Here is a 21,783-nt window from a genome sequence, read left to right on the forward strand (position 1 = left end):
CTCGGTGTGAGAAGGCCTCTGTGTGAGAAGTTTTGGTGAGAGAAGCTCCAGTGTGAAGGCTGCTTTTTTTAAAGCTACTGTGTGAAGCTCCTGTGTAAGTTTGGTGTGAGAGGAGGCTCTGCATGGAAAAGAAGCCCAGTGTGGAAGCAAAGAAGGAAGTATAAAGAACTTAATTTGTGCTATGAAAACCTTGTTCTTGTAAATAGCACAACCATATTATTTCACTATAAAGAAAAGCCTCCAAAGGAAGAGATAACATCGGTCTGTGCGATTTTGTTCTTTGTATCTCTTTTGGCTACTGGTGCTGAGCCATGCTGCTGCTAATAAGTTACTCTGCGGTGCATTCATGGGGAGGGCCTTTTGCTAATAAGCCCACTCGCCCAACAATCATGTCATAAGCCCTCAGACAGGCCCCAATGCTAAATAGATTCCCAGATGCCCCACTGCTGCCCCGTAGAGCCCTTATTCCTTACTGGTGGACAGTGGTGTTGGTGGAGGCATCGGGGTTGGGGAGTCCGGCTCTCCAGGCCCCTTGGGCCGCGGGGCAGGAATGATCTTCTTCATCAAGGGAGGCTGCTGGGCACAGCTGTTCTCCTCACGCTCCTGCCACTGAGCGTAGTTGTGGTCGAGCGACGGGGGCAAGACGGCGTTCGGCAGCATCCCACTGCTGAAAGGTACCGAGAGAAGGGAGAACCGGAGGGGGGGGGGGGATCAGGCGAGCCCCTCCTCACTCCGGAGACACAAGGGATCTTGCAAAGGACAGCATCCCAGAAGCAAAAGACTGTGTCTCAAAAGCCAGCTCTCGCCTTGCTTTCAAAGCACGAGAGCGGCGGCATCCCCAAGACCACCAAAGTTGCTTACTTGGGTGTAACTTTATTGGGTTCCCAAAATCTTGATTTCTTTACGCTGAACCACGGAAACACACGCTCCATTTGCTAAACAGGGAGGGAAAATAGTACTTGACAAGATGTGTGACCAAATATTCTCGAGAAAGATGCAAATTTACATCCAGGCCAATTTATTAGGGGCAAAGTTAGGCCTTAAATTGCTTCCCAGGCAGCAAGGAAAGACTTAAACAGAAATAGGGGGACACTGAAGCCCTGGCATCGCATGCTGGAGGAAGGGCTGAACCGTCTCACCCGGATAAAGAAGGACTTCACCATGCCGTTGGCCTTCTTCAGCTCCGGCTGCCCTCCGTCCGCATTGATGGCGGCTTGAACGATCTTGACCACGTCATCACTGAAGTCCAGCTGAGTGAGAGACACAGGCTGGTCACACCAAATGAAATACGCGAAGAGAGGCCAAGGGAGCTGGGCACATTCAGCCTGGTGAAAGGACGTACCACAGAAGTGTAGCCTCCTTGGTCCATTTTCTTCTTCATGCTCTCCAGGTCCCGAAGCTGCTGCTCCTCCTGCTTGCTGACCTCGGTGAGCACCGGCGGATCCGGGCCTTCGGGAGAACTGCGGGAGGGGACGCTCTCCTCCGTCTCCGGGTTCAAGTCGGGGGGTTTGGCTGCCTGGAGACGGGACAGAGAAGAGGCAGAAGCCGCTCTGAATCTATCACCGAGCGCCTTTCTGTATTGGCTTGCCCCATACAGAACGCTCTTGGGAGACACCAGAGACCACTTAAGACGAGGCACGGGACTAAGGGTTGGCTGGTATAGGAAGGGGTGTTCCATAGCTCCCTTCACCCCACACATTATTTGCATAGGACACTAATTCCCCAAGAGGTAATGGGGTGTTCTCCTCTGGGTGTCTTTTAAGCCACCTGCTGCTGGGGGTGTTTCAGTTGGAGATCCTGCACTGAGCGGATTGGATGGCCTCTAGAGGCCCATTTCAGAGATGGATTCCCAGCAGATCCTGCTAAAGACAGACAGTTGGGTCCCCGTTTCTTCTGAGCTGTTGCTCTACAACAGACATGCTGCTTATTCGACAAATCCGAAGAGGAACGCTCCACCCAAAGCCCTCCATCTCACTCTGGGACCTTCCCAGCAGCCCCGCGGGAGGGGGGTTCAGCCCACCTGTCGGTAGCGCAGCAAGTGGCTGGTTGTCCTGGAGTTGAATAGGGCCGCCAAGATCTGCTTCAGGGAGAGCTGCAACTCCTTCTCCAGCGCCAGCCGCCATTCTGCCGGGTGCTGCTCCGTGCAGTTGATGCAGGTGTAGGCCACGCTTTCTGGCAGGTTGGAGAGGAGCTCGTACATCTCGTCTGAAGGGGGACGGGACAAGCGTTACGTTACGGGCACCAAATGCCACAGTCAAGGGGTGGGCAGGCGGTGAATGGACTCAGATGCAACTCTGCAGCTGAATAAAGGGGGCTGGAGGGGGGCCTCCCTCACCAGAGAGGTTTTCACACTTGGAGTGGACCCAGCGGTCGCACTTCCCGCACTGCATCATCTTGCTCTCGTAGTCGTCGTCATCGTAGCATTTGTCGCACAGAGGGCAGAAGTTCCCTGCAAGGGAGGCAAAGGTCTGAGCTCGCTGCCACAAAGAGATGCCAATTAAAAGGCCAGGGAGACAGTCATGAAAAGGCAAGAAGATAATGGGCAGGCCGGGGACACTTTGCTCACTATCCTCCCGTTCTGGGCAGAAGGTTTGTTGCCTTTCCCTGGGCAACTGGACCTGCCTCTCCTCACCTTTAGCGAAGAGTTTGGCACAGTCATGACACAGAGAGAAGTCATGGGACCACTGGGCATCCCACCCCTTGCCCGGCGTCGTTGCCCCACAGCTCTTGCAGCGGACGCACTTGGTGCAGATCTGGAAAGAAGGATAAAAAGGCTTCTGTGCTCACAACAAATAGCCACAGGTGGGTTTGTCCCCTACCCTCCTCAACGGCTGAAAGAAGTAATTGGATAAATGCACGAAATACCATGGAGGCTACTATAGTCTCCAGAGAAGGGAGGAAGCAAGGAAGTGCAGCTCAGGGACACTCACCCAGACCTTCTTCTTCTTGGTGGGCTTTGTGGGGTAGTTTGGTCCCAGGCACTCCGGGTGATAGCTGTTTCGGCACTTGTTGCACTCCAGAAGTTGCTGCAGAAAGCACCGGAGGCGGCAGTCACCCGACTGGGCCAAGAGCCAGATCCCCAGTGCCAGCAAAGGGCAGCTCAAGCCACCAAGGGACAGGGAACCTCCCTGGCGCCACTCGGGAGGTGGCCAGAGCGCCTCCTTCCCAGAAGCAACCCCCAGGATGCCCTGCCACTACCTTGGTGGCCTGGTGCTGCCTCCCACAGACGTGGCAGAACTTGCAACGACGGCAGCACCAGTTCTCCAGCTGGTCCTCCAAGGGCCGCTCGCCGTCCTCCAGGCAGAACTTGTGGAAGGGCTCACAACACACCTGGCAATACACAAACTGCAGGCCAAGGGGAGGGGTGGTCAGCTGAGCACACAGGCTTGCTTTCAGCCTCAGCATCTGACCCAGCTCCCCCAGGCTGAAGGGTCAGGCAAAGCTCACCAGCCTGCCCTGAGAGTCTTCACAAAGGGCTCCAACCTGCTTTCAAGCTCATAAGCCTAGGATCATCCACTCTGGAACTGCCTGAAGTGGGTGGTCAGCTGGACCCTTACCTCCACGTGCCCACTGCTGGCACACAGGAAGCAGACCACCCGGGGCGTGATCGGAACAGAGGTCAGGATGCTCAAGCCGCCCATTTCCCAAATGCTCTCAACCTCACAGTCTTCCTGAGGAAAACAAAGGCACGGCTATGAGGAGAAGGGGAAAGAGGAAATCAACTCAAGAGGCACTACAACAGCAAAGGTCCTGCAGATGTATCCCCCAGTTACCTTGAAGTCCACTCGGATGGTGTGGACGCGGTCTGCCAGGGGCTTCTGCCTAGAGATGTTGCCGCTTGGTAAAGCGCTCAGGGCACTGGGGACGCTGCTTTCTGGCCGGGCAGTTGGCGGAGGAGGCTTTTCCTGAAGGGCCGGACAAGAGAGAGATCAGCCTGGCTGCCTTTAGTTCATTTCAGATCAAAGCAGAACAGCAGCTCACCTTTTCTTTCAGCTTCTGTTTTGCCGGCAAAGTTGGACGAGGAGTGATTTTCTTCTGTTTGCTTTGCTCTATAGCTACAAAGAGGGTGGAGGGGGGAGAACAGTGGGTTACAAGTGTAGTCAAGAGGAACAAGATTTGAGGAAACCAAGCAAGCCTGCCACTGTTATTGATGACAGGACTTGCTGCCCATTTGTGCCCACTGCCCACCAGCCGTCTCTTCCCGTGGAAAGAGTGCCCGGGACCTTCCCAGTTCGGACCCTTGCTTCCTGGCTGTGCTGACAGGAAGGCATACCTGCGTCTTGTGGTGGGGCTGCCTTCTTCTTGGGCTCCGCAGGGACAAGGATTTTGGGGGCTTCCTTCTTCGGTGGGCCTGGGGCTAGGGCTGGGACAGGGGGCGCTGGAGCGGAGGGTGCTGCCTGCTTGCCAGACTTCCTGGTGACGGAAGGCAGGGCCGGCTTGGGGTCCGGGAGGGTCGGTGGCGGCCCCTCCTCGCCCTTCTCCTCGCTGGGCTTCCGGGCCACCGGGTCGCTGGCCCTTCTGGGGGTCTGGCCCTCTTTTGGTAACGGGGGCTGAGCGGGGGCCGCTTTCTGCCCAGGCTCCGACTGGCCCTTCCCTGCCTGGCTCTCCTTCTTCTCGTTAGGCTTGGACCTCTTCTCCTTCCTCTTGGCGGCTGCAGGGCAAGGAGGCAGCTCAGAGGCAATGGGAGAGAGCTGATGGGGGAGAGGGAGCCATGCCTTCCCTCCCCAGCTTCCACGGCAGCAGTAATCCCTACCTTTGGCTTGCTTCTGAAGGTAGGCTTTGGAGGGCATCCACTGCAGGTTCTGACACTTCCTCATCCTGGGAAAGGAAAAGGAGGGAGAATACATGGAGCTCATGCTGGGGGCACCTCCGAGAACCTTCTGCATCCTCTATCCTGGAGGTTCCTCCAAATAGGGAAAGGATGGGTAGGGAAGGCTCCCCCAAACACACACACACACAGTCACTTACTTGCAGCATTGCTTCTTTATGTTGCGGCCACCAAACTTTGGCTTGTCCAGGCAGTTTGTGCAGACGCCGCAGTCCTCGGGGACCTGGCACCCCGGACACTGCCCACAGCGCCTTGACCGCCTGCCCTTTTTCACAGGGGGCTCCTGGGGGGCCTTGTTCCTGGTGACTGGCTTGATGGGCTTGATGGGTGGTGCCGGGGGCTCGGCATCTTCGGAACCAGCAATGGAGGACTTGTCTGCCAGAAGAAAGGCCCGCCTTGAGTGAGCGCGAGCAACGGCACTGGGGTGGGGGACAGCCCTCACCCTCCATCTCCTGGCCCCTCGTGCCCCACTGCTTGCTTACCGTCATTCCCCATGGAGGAGAGAATCTTCTCCCGCTCCTCCCATGGCAAGGCACTCAGGGTGGGCATGTCGTCCGGGAAGACCGCTCGCTTGCGTCCCAGCGCGACAGCCGCCCTCCTGCAGACGTGCTTTATGCGTGGCCCTCGCACTGAGGCCTCCGAGGAATCGCTCTCCTGGCCCTGGAATGAAAGGATAGGCAGCGGTCAGAAGGGGCACCCATCTGGAACCAGGCCCATCAGCCTCCCAAGGGCTCTCTTGGCCACAGCCCTCCTCTTGTGCCCTGAAATCATGCAGGACGGACCCGGTGCCCCCCGCCCCCTTCAAAGCCCAGTTTGGGGCCAATACCTTGGGCTGCTCCGCCTGCTTGAGGGACTTGCTCTTCTCGATCTTGTACAGCTGGGCTTTGGCTTTCTTCAGGAGGCTGGCCACCCTCTTGTCGGTCACGGGGATTTTGTCTGCATGGGCCAACACGGAGCTGATGGAGGCATGCTTGAGGCCGACGGAGGAGAGGCGCGGGGACTCCTCCTTCTCCGCCAAGGGAGCAGCAAGGCTGAGATCCAGGCTGGGCTTCTCTAAGGCCCCTCGGCCCTTCTTGGGCGCTTTGCTCTTGGCCACGGCAGAAGCAGAGTCTACCAGAACCACGGCAGGGGTGTCCACTGCCAAATCAGGTGCTGCTGGTGCCACCTTTTTCCGTCCCACAGGCCTCTTCGCAGAAGAGGAGACAGCCACTTCTTCGTGGGCGGTGGTCTTTCCTTTGGCCACACGCGCCAGCGGGAACAGAGCCGAGCCGCCCTGGGCCTCCGGGGCCTTCTTCCTCTTCTCTTTCCGGGACTCCCGCTTGTTCTCCTTTTCCCGCTCCCGGTCTCTCTCTCGGCTCCTCTCCTTCTCCAGACCTCGCTCGCCATCTTTATCTTTGGATGGATCACTGATGGTTTTGTCCTTGTTTTTGCCCCTCTCTGTCTGGGAAACTGGGGTGAACCACGGAAAGAGGGGAGCGGAGCTGCCGGAGAACGGCTCGGAGGAAGCGCCCGCCTGCTTCCGCGGCCTCTGGCTCTTCTCCACTTGCTCTCCCGGCTGAGAGAGTGAATGGGAAGGGAACGCGAAGGTGGAGTTTAAGGCACTGGTGGCGAGGGACCCCACGGAGATGTTGGTTAAAGAGGAAGAAGACGACGGAGGAGGGAGAGAGGACAGCTCTGAGGTGGTGAGCCGCCCGCTCCTCGTCCTCATGGAGTGCGACGGGGACCTGGGTTCGGACCGAATGGGGCTGAAGACCCTCCGCTTCCGCCTCCTTGAAGAGCCGGCAGCCACCACACCGCCAGAGGCACTACGGCCTACGGAGGAAGGCAAGGTCACAGACTCGAAGATGCGGGAATGGGCCTCGCTGGGGGTAAAGCGGGGGGCGCGGAGCAGGGGGCTCCTCTTGTGCAGGTCGAACCGGGATCCTGAATGAAGAGGGGAGAACAAGTGGGCCGGGGCTGCTGCTCCGGAGAAGCCGGAGGCGAAGCCGACGTCCTCAGGGGTCAGCGGCGGGGGCCGGAAGTTGTCGAAGATGGGCTTGCGGATGAGGCCTTCTTTGGCATACTTGGCTGAGGAGAAGTACTGGGGCTCGGCGCGAGAGTGCTTCAGGGAGGTCCAGCGGAAGGTGGGCTCCCGGAGGATGGACTTACGCTTCTCCTGCATTGAACAGGAGGCGGCAGCAGCGCCGGGGGGCAAGAAGGCGGGGGCCAAGGGGATGGCGGGGGGCATGAGCCAAGGGGGGGCGTGGTCTGAGAGGCCGGCCGGGGGCTGGAGGGGTGGGGGAGGGGAGAGGAGCGGCGGGGGAGGGGAGGATGAGGAAGAGGAGGGGGGCTGCGAGGGCGGTAATGGCTGAGGGGGCTGCTGCTGCTGAGGGGGCTGTTGAGGGGGCCCCACGCCTTGGAGGCCGGGCAGTTTCTTGGCCGCTTTGGGTCCAAAGCCCCCTTCGGCCAGGGAGAACCTCCTCCTGCGCCTCCGCCGCCGCCTCCTCTCTCCGCTCCCGTTTTCCGGCAAAGGGGAGGCAGGCGGCGAGGGCTGGGCCTCTTCCGGAGTGTGGCCCCCTTCTTCGGACAGGGCCCCTTGCGCCTCCTCGGAGGCCTGGGAGTCGGAGGAGGTGTCCACGCTGGGGCTGCTGGAGCGTGAGGAGGAGCCCGAGGAGCCCTGGGAGGAGTGCTGGGAGGCGCCGCTGGACTTCTCGCTGGATTCGCAGGAGGTGGCGCTGAAGCGGCTGTTTGGCGTGGACTCCAGGCGCGCGATCTTGATGGGCGGGTCGTAGTCCTCGTCCTCGATGAAGCGCTTGGGGGTCTTGATGATGCGCGAGGAGATGGCACTCACCACCGGCATGATGAACTGCCGAATGTTCTTCAGCTGGGTCCGGCCCTTGCGCCCCTGCAGCTTGGCCGCCTCCTTCTCGATCTTCTTCTGGGCCCCCTTCTTGGCCCGCTGCAGGAGCTGCTTGGCAATGGCGGCATCCGTCCGCTTGGAGGAGGGGATGATCCTCACCGGGCGGCGGGGGCTCTGACGGACAGCCTTCTCGTCCTTGGGGAGCGGGAGCGCCCCTTCTTTCTCCTTCCGCGCCCGCTGGCTCTTCTCCAGCTGGGAGCCCACCTCCAGGGCTACTGTTGTGGCTTTCAAGGCTCTCTCTGAGGAGGGCGGCCGTCCCCTCCGGCGCACTATTTGGACCCCCTTCCTCCCGATCTGCAGTTTTCCAGCTTTGAACTGAGACTTCAATGGGGAGAGTTTGCCTGCCCTCAGCTTCTTGATTTTCGCCGCGTGGTGGAATGCTGCGGATGGGGTCCGCTTGATTTTCTTCAGGTTCTCTTTTTCTTCATGGCCTCCCTTCAGCGCCTCTGGGAGCCCCTCTTTGTCAGAGAGCTTGAACTTCACGCTGCTGAGGGCCGGAGGCCTCCCTCGCCGCTTTTCAACACCTTTCAGCTCCTTCTTCGCTTTCTCCATCAAGGTGGGCTCTGGTTTGCTCAAAGGTGGGTATGCAGGCAACGACTCTGGCAGCACAACAGAATTTTGATCCGAGGTGCTCCGGGGCCTCCCTCGAGGTTTGCGTGCGCCGGCCTTGGCTGCAATTGCAGAAAAGAAAGGAGAAATACTCATTTGTGTATTCATTGAAAGCAGTGGCCACCAGAGCAGTAGGTATATGTGAAGATGGCAACATGGCAGGAGGCACGACGTACCTGTGGGAGACTTGGCGGGACTCTGCCCTTTGGACTCTGCCCTTTTGGCATCGTCTAATCCAAAGCCTAGGAACTGCTCATCCTGCAAAGAGAGAGCAAGACAGGTCAAAGTTAAATTGGACGAGAAAGTAAAGCACAGACTAGAATGAGGCATGAGGTTTTTAGACAAATGGATCTAATTTACTTATGTTATAATTTTTATAATGTATTTTAATGATGTATTTTTATAGTTTTAATTGGTTATATGTACTGTTTTTTGTTTTATTATTATGTTCTTGGCATTAAACGTTGCCAACTGTGTAAGCCGCCCTGAGTCCCCCCGGGTGAGAAGGGCGGGGTATAAACTCTGGAAATAAATAAATAGAAAAATCTGACAGCTGTACACAAATAAGGGGAAGTTGGAGGTACCGTCACAAGATCAAGGGACCTCCAAGTGCAAGGAGAGCCCAATGGGCCAAATCCAAATGCCACAGAGGAAATGAGACAGCTCCCCATGATAGGGGCTCTTAAGAAGCCCTAGAGGGCCTACTGCTTGCGAAGAGCAAACAGCTGCACAGGGGCCACAAGTTGGTGTCCTCCTTTCTGTCTCCTTGATACAGGCACAAGAGCATTCCTGGCTTCTTGGAGGATGACTCCTTTGGCACAGGCCAGTGTAATTCTACAGTTCACACTGGGAAAACACTCCCTAAGACCCACCACAGGGATCCTTAAGCGTTGCAGGGTCGTCTGTCTTAATGGGCAAATCTAAGTCCCACCAAATGGTAAGCTGCCCAAGCCAACAGAACCACGGACAGTTCCTCCACTCCCGGATCATGCTCACTCCAGCTACGGTGGAAAAAAAGGCCCTGTAGTATGGTTTGGATTACATGTGCAACAGCACAGGTAGTAGGAAGAAGACTGCAGATGGTCTCTGACACTTTTGATAAATATCCCATGGATCACAAATATGTGTGTGTCTGGCGTAATGTTCCTGGCTTACCCTGTTTGTATATGTTTCTTTTTCTCAAAAGGGAACACAGAGAATGACAATCCACGTCCGCAGTGTGAAGTGGAGGTGAAGCCCACCTGGCCACCTCTGCTGTTTCTGCCCCGTGTTGCAGCTGGGCCTCTTGCCCCACTCAAGGGTGGAGCAAGGCCCTTGGTTCAAGCCCTAGCACCGCTGCTGAACAGGGGCAAGGGAAGGCAAGCGCCCCAAGCCTGACCAAGGGACCAATGGCATGGCTTGGAAGGAAGGTTGTCCCTGTAGCACGGCGAGGGAGCCTGGAAAGCTTACCTGGAAATGATTCAGACTGTTCCTGAGATCCATGGAGAGGCTATGTCAAAGGCCAGGGCTACCTTCGAGGAGGAAGGGGAGGAGGCAGCACAGTTTGTGTAGGGAAAGCACAGGATTGGGAACCAAGGGACGAGCCTAAGGCATGCGGGACGACTGCCCCAAACCGCACTCCCACCTTAAGGACGAGCTTTGTGCTGTTTCTCTGGTCTGCAGCCCTGGCCACCGACCCTCGACCCTCAGCAGAGACCCCAAAGCCCTGCCGCCTCCGGCCTGGTACCTCTGCCGGCCCAGGACCACCTCCTCCCCCCAGGATTCCAGCTGCCTTTGCAGCCAATCACTGCCTGGCATGAGCCCCACGTGCAAATCAGCTGACAGAGGGAGGGAGGGGCTGGAGAAGAGGCATCCCCTGCTCAGGAGGAAGCAAAGGGGGAAGAAGAAGGGGGCAAACTGGCTTCCCCTGTCTTCCCCACTTAGGATCCCAGAAGAGGCCTCCTTGCAAAGCACAAGGCCAAAGGATGCACACTTTGAGATTCATTACTTCCTTCAAAGGCATTTATTTCTACACCTCACCTCTCAAGCATTCATCCAAAAGAAGCCACTCGTACTGCAATTTGAAATGTAGAAGAACAAGAAACAGGACTGAATCAATAAGGCATTATTGCAGGTGACACAACAAACAGAGAAAGAACTGATGCAACGAAGGAAGAAAATATCATCCATCCTGAAGTGTCCAGAGAGAACAAAACCATCTTGAACCAGTCGCTCTGGAATGGCTATGTGGGCACTGAGCAGACCCCTCTGCTGTGCTCGTCGACAAACTGGCTGCAACCAATAGGAAAGCCTTCACCCCAGAGGCCTCAGAAGGAGAGAAGCCGGCAGCAGGGGCCCCCAACTGGGAGGACAGCTGCACCTGTGGCCCCTGCAGCTTCAATACAAGCCGACTGCAAGGTTCAGGCCACAAAACACAAGGTAAGCAGTGGTGACATCCACTGGGACAAAGGGCTGCAGGGAGTCCAGGGCCTCTCCCCAAGGGCCAAGCATGGCCATACTGGTCCAAGCAGAGACACCCCCCCCCCCCCGCGCAGTGGGCAAACAGCAGCCCCCATCAGCTCAAACCAACAAGAGAACAGGGCCACCCCTCATTCAGGGTAGACGGCAACAAAAGCATGACGTTATCCCTCAAATTGATTGCCAAAATATAAAATCAGGTAACAAAAAGCAAAATGAAAAGGAATAGACAGAAGCTTGCCTTCCAAGCACAATTTCCCTTTAAAAATGGCTGCACTTGAAGATCTGAGATTACAGAGGTGATCATGACATATACAGTGGTTTATGTATCAGGTCTGCGGTGCAGCCCTGGCATCACTGCCCTGCAGGAAGACTTGTGACTAAACCATATAAACATTTGCATTGGATCCCATCCTCCCAGAGCAGGGTTCTGCATCATGCAAAGCATTGTGCTGACATTCAGCCCCAAACGATTCTCTGGAAACAGAAAATGTTTCTTATATACTTATTTATTTATTATAATTAATAATAATAAAACATGGTGTGGTATACAAGTGCCGAGTCTTGTCCCATCTTGATACAAGCAGCCCTCCTCCAACAGGAAAACTATTGGAACAAGGCTTTCACTGAAACAAACCTCTGGAAGACTGACGACAGCAAGAGCCGTTTCCTTAAAGGCTCTTCCTAAACAGGGACCTCGCGCTGGGGATAATAAAACCCAGGCCCCAATGATGCCTGCTGACTGAATGGCCTCGAATAATAATAACAATAACAACAACAACAACAACAACAATAATATTGTTATTATTAAATAATAATTGCTGTGGCAATAGGAGTGCAAAACAGACTTCTCCCTGCCCTCCTGAGCACCTTGTGAAGCCAAATGCCAAGAAGCGAAAGATAAACAAGTAGAAGGCAGTCCATTGATCTCAGTGTGGTTGCCAAGGATGGAAGTACATTTGGGATACAAATGGATGAATCCATGGTGCCGCTGCACCCCAAGGCTGAGCTGGGACTCCAAGAGAATAAACCATACACACCGCTGCTTATTATTGCCATTATTAGTATGACTTTAGTATTTAGTAATAAGCGGAGGCTGGATGGCCATCTGTTAGGGGTAGTTTGAATGTGATTTTCCTGCTTCTTAATAGGGGGTTGGACTGGATGGCCCATGAGGTCTCTTCCAACTCTATGATTCTATGGCTGCATCCAGGTGAGGGGGGCCTATCCCCCCCTGCAGGGAGGACGACCCACATCTATCCTCTCACAGTGCCAGGAAGCAGGAGATGCAGCAGAAAGCAGCCCTTTGGCTCCCTCCTACAGGCCGATGTTGTTGACAATGATGATACCTATTATTATTATTATTATTACTATTACTATTATTATTGTGTGGCCACTTTGGATCTCAATGAAGGGGCCTTATGACTCAGTGCCACACTTGTCTTGCCTTTTGCAGGAACTCAGCAGAGGGAAGGGCAAGCTCACAATTCCTGACTGCCGGAGGGAGGGCCAAAGTTGGCCCAGGCCTAGGGGGAGGGTTGACATTGCCCCAGGCCTGCTCTATGCAAAGGGGGGGGGGGAGGATGAGTGGGCTTCCTCCATGCCAGGACCATGGAGAGGGGGAAGGCTCTTTTGGCAACTTCTTCCTCTTAGAATCACAATTGGAAGAGACCAAATGGGCCATCTAGTCCAACCCCATTCTGCTAGGAATGGAAAGCACAATCAAAGCACCCCCAACAGATGTCCATCCAGGTTCTGTTTAAAAGCTTCCAAGGAGTTTTGGCCCTCCCTCCTGGTGTTTTGGACAAGGGCGGAAGTCGTCCTTTGCAGAGGACGGAGGGCATCTGTGGGCCCCTTCCAGGCCAGGACCATGGAGAGGGGGAGGGCTCTTCTGACAGCTTCCTACTCTCTTTCCTTCCTTCCTTCCCTTTGCATGTACTTTCTGTCTTAGCTCCCTTCTCTTTGCATCAAGTTTTCTCTGTGCCTTGCTGTGCCTTCTGTGCACCTTGCTTTCTCTCTTTGCTCTTTTCCCTTTGCATCTGCTTTCTGTGCATCTTGCTTTCTCCCCTTTGCATGTGCATCCTTTGCACCTTGATTTGTCTTTGCTCCCTTCTCTTTGCATCTGTTTTCTCTGTGCCTTGCTTTCTCCCTTCCTTTTGCATGTGTTTACTGTGCATCTTGATTTCTCCCCTTTGCATGTGCATCCTTGGCACCTTGTTTTCTGTCTTTGCTCCCTTCTGTTTGCATTTGTTTTTTCTCTATGCCTTGCTTTCTCCCTTCCTTTTGCATGTGTTTACTGTGCACTTTGCTTTCTCCCCTTTGATTGTGTTTTCTGTGCCCCTTGCTTTCCCTTTTGGCTTCCTTGGCGTGTTTTTGTGCCCCTTGCTTTGCATGTATTTTCTCTGCACCTTGCGGATGTCATCCTTTGCAGAGGACGGAGGGCACCTGTGAGCCCCTTCCAGGCCAGGACCATGGAGAGGGGGAGGGCTCTTCTGACAGCATCCTACTCTCTTCTCTTCCTTCCCTTTGCATGGACTTCCTTTGCAATTTGCTTTCTGTCTTTGCTCCCTTCTTTTTGCATCTGTTTTCTCTGTGCCTTGCTTTCTCCCTTCCTTTTGCATGTGTTTTCTGCGCCCCTTGCTTTGCATGCATTTTCTCTGCACCTTGCTTTCTCTCTCTGCCCAATTTCTACTCTCTTCCTTTCCTTCCCTTTGCATGTGCATCATTTGTACCTTGTGTTCTGTCTTTGCTCCCTTCTTTTTGCATCTATTTTCTCTGTGCCTTGCTTTCTCCCTTCTTTTTGCATGTGTTTACTGTGCACTTTGCTGTCCTCCCTTTGCTTGTGTTTTCTGTGTCCCCTGCTTTCCCTCTTGGCTTCCTTTGCATGTATTTTCTCTGCACCTTGCTTTCTCTCTCCCTTTGTACCTGGGTCCCTTCACTTTCCTCTCCTCATTCCTTGTGTGTATTCCTCCCTTCCTCCCCATCATCATCACCACCACCACCACCACCACCACCACCACCATCATCATCATTTCTCTGCACCTTGCTTTCTCTCTCTGCCAATATCTACTCTCTTCCCTTCCTTCCCTTTGCATGCACTTCCTTTGCACCTTGCTTTCTGTCTTTGCTCCCTACCCTTGGTAAGTGTTCTCTTTGCGTGTTTACTGTGCACTTTGCTTTCCCTCTTGGCTTCCTTGGTGTGTTTTTGTGCCCCTTCCTTTGCATGTATTTTCTCTGCACCTTGCTTTCTCTCTCTGCCCAATTAAATCCCTTTGCACCTGGATCCCTTTCCTCTCCTCATTCCTTGAGTGTATTCCTCCTTTCCTCCCCATCATCATCATCATTTTTCTGCACCTTGCTTTCTCTCTCTGCCCAATTTCTACTCTCTTCCCTTCTTGCATGCACTTCCTTTGTACCTTGCTTTCTGTCTTTGCTCCCTTCTCTTTGCATCTGTTTTCTCTGTGCCTTGCTTTCTCCCTTCCTTTTGCATGGCTTTCTCGGCTTCCTTGGCGTGTTTTTGTGCCCCTTGCTTTGCATGCATTTTCTCTGCACCTTGCTTTCTCTCTCCCTTTGCACCTGGATCTCATCCCTTTCCTCTCCTCGTTCCTTGAGTGTATTCCTCCCTTCCTCCCCACCACCACCACCACCACCATCATCATCATCATTTCTCTGCACCTTGCTTTCTCTCTCTGCCCAATTAAATCCCTTTGCACCTGGATCCCTTTCCTCTCCTCATTCCTTGTGTGTATTCCTGCCTTCCTCCCCATCATCATTATCATCATCATCATCCTCAGAGGGGGGCGTGCCTGGGGGCTGATCCCTCTGTGTGTCGTCTCTCCTCCCTCCCCTCATCCCTTCCCCTCCCCTCCGGAGGCGCCTTTCCTTTCCCGCCGAGGGAGGCCGGGCGCGGGCACGAGCACGAGCGGGAGCGGAAGGCGGGAGGGAGGCACGCCCCCCGCGCCTTCTTCCCTCCCGAGGCAGGCAGGCAGGCAGGCAGGCGCGCGCGCTCCCGAGGCCTCTCCCGCCCCCTCCCCCTCCGAAGCGCGCCCTCTCTCTCTCTCTCTCTCACCTCAGCGCCTTCTGCTTCGGCCCCGCAGGCAGCCCGGAAGCGGCGCAGGTTGATGCCGATGGCGGCGGAGACTTGGAGCGCGGCGTCGAAGCCCGGCGCGAGGCAGGCGCCGCCGGGGAGGCCGAGGGGCTGGGGCTGAGGCGCGGGCCCGCCCCCTTCTCCCGCCGCGGGGCCTACTCCTCCGCCGCCGCCTCCGGAGGAAGCGGGAGGGCGCGGGCCCCGCCAGGCCGCCACCCGCAGCCGCCCCCCGCCGCCCAGCGCCCGCCTCCCGCCGCCCCCGCTGCCGGGACGGGCCGGGAAGCGCCACCGACCGCTGTGCGCCATCTTCGCTGCCAGGCGGGCGGGAGGGAGCCAGGGAGGCAGGGACTGAGGGAGGGAGTGTCGCGGCTCTGCTGAGGAGCGCGCCCGGGAACCTGCCTGCGCCACGCGCCGCCCCTCGGGGCCCTGCACGCCGCCCCCACGCATCCAGGTTCCCGGGCCGACGCCACCGCCGCGCAGGCGCCCCGGCACCCGCATGCGCCGAGCCGCTCCAATAGGATGCAGGCATAACCAGGCAGCGTATTCAGGATCCGGGGCCAATGCCGCGGAGGCGCCCCGGCATCGGTATGTGCCCAGCGCCGCCGGTAGGAGGCAAGCATAACTAGGAAGCCTATTCAGGGCACGGGGCCAACGTCGAGTAGGAGTCCCGGCACCTGCATGTGCTGAGCAGCGCCGGTAGGAAGCAAGCATAACCAGAGAGTGTATTCAGGGTCCGGGGCTCCCCGTATATGCTGAACGGCGCCGGCAAGAGGCAGGCATAACCAATGAGCGTATTCAGGGCCCCGGGCCAACGTCGTAGGTGCAGAGTGGCGCCGGCAGGACACAAGCATAACCAGGGAGGGTATTCAGGGCCCGGGGCCATCAGTATGGGATGAGCTGCGCCAGCAAGGGACAAGCATAACCAGGGAGTGTATTCAGGGTCCCGGGCGACCTCCGCGGAGGCACCCCGGCATCAGTATGTGATGAGAGACGCTAATAGGAGACAGGCATAACCAGGGAGCATATTCAGGGTCCCGGGCCACCGCTGCGGAGGCGCTCCGGCATCAGTATGAGCATAGCAGCGCCAGCAGGAAGGAAGCATAACCAGAGAGCATATTCAGGGTCCAGGGCCACCGCCGCGCATCCATCCCTATGTCACATTTTGCTCTAGTTTTTCAATGACTATCTCACCCAGTCTCACCCAATTCAATCTTGTGTGTGGCAGCAAAGTAAGGACTGAACAATTAAACAGGAAATAACACTTTCAAAGCAGGAACAGAACATTTTTTAAACAAATTTTGTGACATAGTGCTATGAGGCGGAGGGTTTGGGGGTAGATGCTAATAAATTGCTACGAACAGAGAGAGCACCACAGTTGCGTCACAATATGGCATTTAATAGTGTTAGGGCTCAAAAGACAAAACAAATGTCCCTTTCAGACATCGTATCCAACCAGTCCGCGTTTGCCTATGATTTCGCCAATGTAGAACCACATCAGGACCTCCGTTGCCACCAAGCCGTTCCTGAGGGCTTCCTAAAAGGAATGGGAAGAAAAAAGGGAAACAATGACCATCATCCTGCGACCCCTTAATACAGTTCCTCATGTTATGGTGACCCCCAACCATAAAATTATTTTTGTTGCAACTTCATAACTCATTTTGCTACTATTATTAATCATAATGTAAATACCTGATATTCAGGATCTATAAAACTTGGCACAAATACCCGATACGCCCAAATTTGAATACTGATGGGATTGTTTTTATCATTTGGGAGTTGTAGTTGCAGGGATTTATAGTTCACCTACAATCAAAGAACATTCCGAACTCCACCAATGATGGAATTGAACCAAACTTGGCTCACAGAACTCCAATGACCAACAGGAAATACTGGAAGGGTTTGGTGGGCATTGACCTTGAGTTTGGGAGTTGTAGTTCACCTACATCCAGAGAGCACTGTGGACTCCAAACAATGATGGATCTGGACCAAACTTGGCACGAATGTACAATCTGCCCAAATTTGAACACTGCTGGAGTTTGGGAAAAATAGAACTCGACATTTGGGAGTTGTAGCTGCTGGGATTTATAGACTAGAGAAATTAGGGACCACTTAAGTGTAGAGGTTAATTTATGACACCATAAAGTAGATTTAAAAAGTGTGTAGTAGAGAGAGATGTAGTAAAGCTGTAATGTAACAGTTAAAAACTGATAAGAAATATGCTTAAAGATGTTCTTGATTTTTTTTATTGTCGAATTGTATACAATATGATATGTTTAAGGTATTGTAAAATAAGGAATGTAAACTTATAAATTTTGACTGATAAATTAAAAATACCTAAAAAAAAATTACAACACCATAAAACTGCCAGCGATCAAAGAGCAAGGAGGAAATACTATGATCAAAAAAGATCCGGCTCATAGTGGATGAAGCGACACCTCCCCCTGTGGTCGGAATCGAGCATAACCTCCTGAAACCAAAGTTGGAAAATGTTGAATTACCTCTATCTGTCTGTGTGTGTTGTATGTCTAAAAATGGCATTGAATGTTTACCGTGTATATGGGCATTGTGATCTGTGCTGAGTACCCTTTGGGGTGAGAAGGGTGGGATATAAATACTGTAAATAAATAAACAGGATAGCAAAAAAAAAATTATCCCAGGAATGATGGTTGCAAGCATCATCTCTGGTCCAGAACAGAGGGGCAAGAAGCTTGGATGAAGGCTTTTCTCTCAAATGAAATGAAGGCTTTGCTCTGGAATCGATCATAGAATCGTAGAATAATAGAGTTGGAAGAGACCATGTGGGCCATCTAGTCAAACCCTTTGCCATGCAGGAAAGGCACAATCAAAGTACCCCTGACAGATGGCCATCCAGCCTCTGTGTAAAAGTTTCCAAGGAAGGAGCTTCTACCAAATTCCAAGGCAGAGAGTTCCAATGGCTTTTCTCTGGGAGGGAAGTAGCTAAAGAAGCTATAAGTTGTTGCTTATGAAGCTGTTTGTTCTCCTTTTGGCTGACAATGCTCCCTGAATGGCTCTCTCCCAGGAAGCGGCTTCCGCCTGGGTTGGAGCTTACCTTCACGGTGAGCTGTTGCAGGCGGCCAGACTGGAAGCTCTTCACCAGCCCCTTCATGCTGTCGATGGCCTGCGGGATCTCCGCCGGAGTCGGGGGAGCCAGCTCGACCCTGGCGTAGTACCAGAAGGTGGCCAGGCGGGGCCTCGAATAAGCCACAGCGGCTGCAACAACAGAAGGGACAGTGTCAGACCCAGAGCAGAAAGGCAGGATATGTACAGTATGTAAAACAAGAGTTCTTTCTCCCACCCTGGACATTTTTTTTTTCAGGTCAGGAATGCCTTGAGAAACTGCAAGTCACTTCTGGTGTGAGACAATTGGCTGTCTGCAAGAACGTTGCCCAGGGATGCTGGCCGGATGTTTTGATCATCCTTGTGGGAAACTTCTCTCATGTTCTTGGCTGAAGCTGATAGAAGGAGCTCACTCATGCTCTCCCCAGGCTGGATAAGAACTGGCAATTTTCAGGTCAGCAATGCAACCTTCAAGTCATCAGTCCTGCTGGCACAAGGGTTTAACCCACTGTGCCACTGGGGCTCCACTCTGGACATCATTCCATAGGTATATATACTAACTGTACTTACCTTGTTTCCAACAGACCTCTATGCAGAGACCATCACTGATTGACTTTGTAGCTGCAAGGCTATTCAATGCTGGCTCAGCACTTTATCCGCTACTGACCCCAAGCCCTCCTGTTGCACAAGACTTGAATAGCACTTTATAGTTAGCCATCCCAATGTTGAACTCTGGGTCATTATAACTGGCCCATAAATGGAATATTGTTACTACCGGTAGTTTTATTTTTCATTGTTGTATGGCTCTGTTTTTATTATGTGCATTGTATTGTATTGTATTGTTTTTATCATGTTAGAAACTGCCCTGAGTCCCCTGAGGAGATAGGGCGGTATATAAATAAAGTTTCTCTTATTATTATTATAACCAAGATGCTCAATTGCATCATTCACACTTGTCTCAAACAGACAAGGGTTCTTTCTCCCACTCTGGACATCATTCCAGAGGTACATATACAAACCGCACTTACTTAGTTTCCAACAGAGTTCTATGCAGATACCCTCACTGACTTTGCAGCTGCAAGGCTACTCAATGCTATTCAGGTGGCCAGTGGCAACATTCACACCTGCCTCGAACAGACACGAGTTCTTTTTCCCACCCTGGTCATCATTCCACAGGGAGATGTACATACATACATACATACATACAGTTTTAAATGCATTTAATATCATATTTTATGCTGTATTGGGCATGGTCCCCATGTGAGTTGCTCCTGGTCCCTTCGGGGAGATGGGGCGGGATACAAAAATAAAGTAGTAGTAGTTGTTGTTGTCATTATTACAATAGAGTCTCACTTATCCAAGCTAAACGGGCCAGCAGAACCTTGGTTAAGCGAATATCTTGGATAATGAGAGATTAAGGAAAAGCCTATTAAACATCAAATTAGGTTATGATTTTACAAATTAAGCACTAAAACATGTTATACAACAAATCTGACAGAAAAAGTAGTTCAATACGCATGATTTTACAAATTAAGCACCAAAACATCATGTTATACAACAAATTTGACAGAAAAAAATTGACATTACACAATAATGTTATGTAATAATTACAGTAGAGTCTCGCTTTTCCAACGTAAACGGGCCGGCAGAACGTTGGATAAGCGAATATGTTGGATAATAAGGAGAGATTAAGGAAAAGCCTATTAAACATCAAATTAGGTTATGATTTTACAAATTAAGCACTAAAACATGTTATACAACAAATCTGACAGAAAAAGTAGTTCAATACGCAGTAATGCTATGTAGTAATTACTGTATTTACAAATTTAGCACCAAAATATCACGGTACAGTGAAAACAAGAATGAGTTGGATAATCCAGAACGTTGGAAAAGTGAGACTCTACTGTACTATATTTACGAATTTAGCAGCAAAACTTCGCAATGTATTGAAAAATTGACTACAAAAATATTGACTACTAAAAGGCAGACTGTGTTGGCTAATACAGAACGTTGGATAAGCGAAGATCGGATAAGCGAGACTCTACTGTATTATTATTATTATTATAAACCCCACTTGCTTAGTTTCCAACAGACCTCAGCAACGTCTGAGGATGCCTGCCATAGACGTGGGCTAAACGTCAGGAGAGAATGCTTCTGGAACATGGCCAGACAGCCCGGAAAACTCACAGCAACCCAAACATACATGTTTGATATAGATGTCTATATAATTCCAAAAAAATTAAATAAAATTAATTAAAAAGCAGGCCTAGTTGGAAGGGATCCCTAAGGGTGATCTGGCCGACGCCCTTCTGCCACAGACACCATTCGATCCCTCCCGACAGATGCCCACCCAGCCTCTGCTCAAGTCGGGGGGCCTTGAAGGGGAAAGAGCGCCACTCACCGGAGAGGAGCTGCGGGCCGCGGGTGGTGACGGTCTTGACCAGCTTCTGCGCGGCTTGCGCCATTCTCCGGCCGAGGAAGGAGCGAGGAAGCCGGGAGGAACGCGGGGAAGGCCCGGAGAGAACGCCGCCGGAAGGAAGTCTCTCTCGCGCGAAAGAAGGGCCCTGAAGGTCACAACGGCTGCGAGGACCCCTCCTTCGGGGCTGCCCGCTCCAGCGCCTGATTCCCGCGCACGCCGCGCTCGGGATTTCTCGACAGGCACTTCATGGGGCAGCCCCTGCTTCCTTCTCCCTTCTTTCATTCTTTAAATTCGGCTTTATATCTTTCCATTCGGAGACTCAAAGCGGCTCAGAACCAAAAACATTACACCTTCGAATATACAGTATTATTATATATTATCAGTAGTATTATATTTATTACTATGATTATATTACAATGTTATAACTATATTTTTACATTATAATATTACTAAAATTATATGTATATATAATATAGTCTATTATTAGCATTGTACAATTTTAGGATTATATATTATCAGTTACATTATAATATTATCAATATTATATGTATATATAATGTATTGTTATTAGCATTGCACAATTTTAGGATTATGTATTATCGGTAGTATTATATTTCACCTATTACTAGGATTATGTTACAATATTATTATTATAAGGATTATACTGTTAATTATATTATTACCAAAATTATATGTAGAGTCTCACTTATCCAACATTCACTTATCCAATGTTCTGGATTATCCAACAGTCGGCCTTTTAGTAGTCAATGTTTTTGTAGTCAATCTTTTCAATACATTGGTACTAAGTTCGTAAATACAATACTTGCTACCTAACATTGCTGTGTATTGAACTTTTTCTGTCAAATTTGTTGTAAAACATGTTTTGATGCTTAATTTGTAAAATCATAATGTAATTTGATGTTTAATACCCTTAATCCCTCCTTATTATCCAACATATTCGCTTATCCAACATTCTGCTGGCCCGTATATGTTGGATAAGTGAGACTCTACTGTATATATATTCTATTACTAGCATTGCACAATATAATTATATATTATCAGTAGTATTATATTCCATAATTATGTATGATTATATCACAATATTATTATATATTATTGTATTATTATTAGTGTTATATGTGCATATATTATTAGCATAGCACAAAATTATATATTTTCAGTATTATATTTACTATATTAGTATTACTACCGTGTTTCCCCGAAAATAAGACAGTGTCTTATATTAAGTTTTGTTCCCAAAGATGTGCTAGGTCTTATTTTTAGGGGATGTCTTGTTTTTCCATGAAGAAAAATTCACATTTATTATATACTGTACAGTAGTTGTCATCATAAACCAGCATAACCAGACAAACTGTGAATCCTATCAAGACTTTCTTGTTACTACC

The 21,783-nt window shown here is 51.9% G+C and overlaps 2 protein-coding genes and 1 long non-coding RNA gene across 3 annotated transcripts in view; 1 reads left to right on the forward strand and 2 right to left on the reverse strand.

The window, feature by feature from the left end:
* Positions 1-15,309, reverse strand: part of kmt2a (lysine methyltransferase 2A) — a 28,056-nt gene extending 12,747 nt beyond the window's left edge. The window contains exons 1-19 of the mRNA XM_062961249.1: positions 14,863-15,309; positions 8,513-8,594; positions 5,655-8,398; positions 5,311-5,488; positions 4,969-5,203; positions 4,754-4,818; positions 4,274-4,651; positions 3,982-4,055; positions 3,774-3,905; positions 3,558-3,671; positions 3,199-3,345; positions 2,931-3,026; positions 2,633-2,753; positions 2,336-2,449; positions 2,021-2,205; positions 1,343-1,516; positions 1,140-1,250; positions 862-935; positions 474-667 (exon numbers count right to left, since the gene is read on the reverse strand). Of these exons, the coding sequence (XP_062817319.1) occupies positions 474-667; positions 862-935; positions 1,140-1,250; positions 1,343-1,516; positions 2,021-2,205; positions 2,336-2,449; positions 2,633-2,753; positions 2,931-3,026; positions 3,199-3,345; positions 3,558-3,671; positions 3,774-3,905; positions 3,982-4,055; positions 4,274-4,651; positions 4,754-4,818; positions 4,969-5,203; positions 5,311-5,488; positions 5,655-8,398; positions 8,513-8,594; positions 14,863-15,186 (5,542 nt within the window). The 5' untranslated portion in view covers positions 15,187-15,309. The remainder of the gene's footprint in view (positions 1-473; positions 668-861; positions 936-1,139; positions 1,251-1,342; positions 1,517-2,020; positions 2,206-2,335; positions 2,450-2,632; positions 2,754-2,930; positions 3,027-3,198; positions 3,346-3,557; positions 3,672-3,773; positions 3,906-3,981; positions 4,056-4,273; positions 4,652-4,753; positions 4,819-4,968; positions 5,204-5,310; positions 5,489-5,654; positions 8,399-8,512; positions 8,595-14,862) is intronic.
* Positions 15,310-16,255: 946 nt separating this feature from the next.
* Positions 16,256-20,530, reverse strand: atp5mg (ATP synthase membrane subunit g). Its single transcript, XM_003228976.4, has 3 exons — positions 20,360-20,530; positions 17,951-18,111; positions 16,256-16,414 (listed from the first exon to the last, which is right to left on the reverse strand). The coding sequence occupies exons 1-3, from the start codon at positions 20,421-20,423 to the stop codon at positions 16,316-16,318; spliced, it is 324 nt and encodes a 107-aa protein (XP_003229024.1). The 5' UTR covers positions 20,424-20,530; the 3' UTR covers positions 16,256-16,315.
* On the forward strand, positions 18,111-18,883 carry LOC134293508 (uncharacterized). Its single transcript, XR_010000447.1, has 2 exons — positions 18,111-18,412; positions 18,543-18,883. It is a non-coding gene; the product is annotated as an uncharacterized LOC134293508 (long non-coding RNA).
* Positions 20,531-21,783: the final 1,253 nt, after the last annotated feature.

This window comes from Anolis carolinensis, unplaced genomic scaffold (genome assembly GCF_035594765.1).
Source record: "Anolis carolinensis isolate JA03-04 unplaced genomic scaffold, rAnoCar3.1.pri scaffold_8, whole genome shotgun sequence".
Classification (NCBI taxonomy): Eukaryota; Metazoa; Chordata; class Lepidosauria; order Squamata; family Dactyloidae; genus Anolis; species Anolis carolinensis.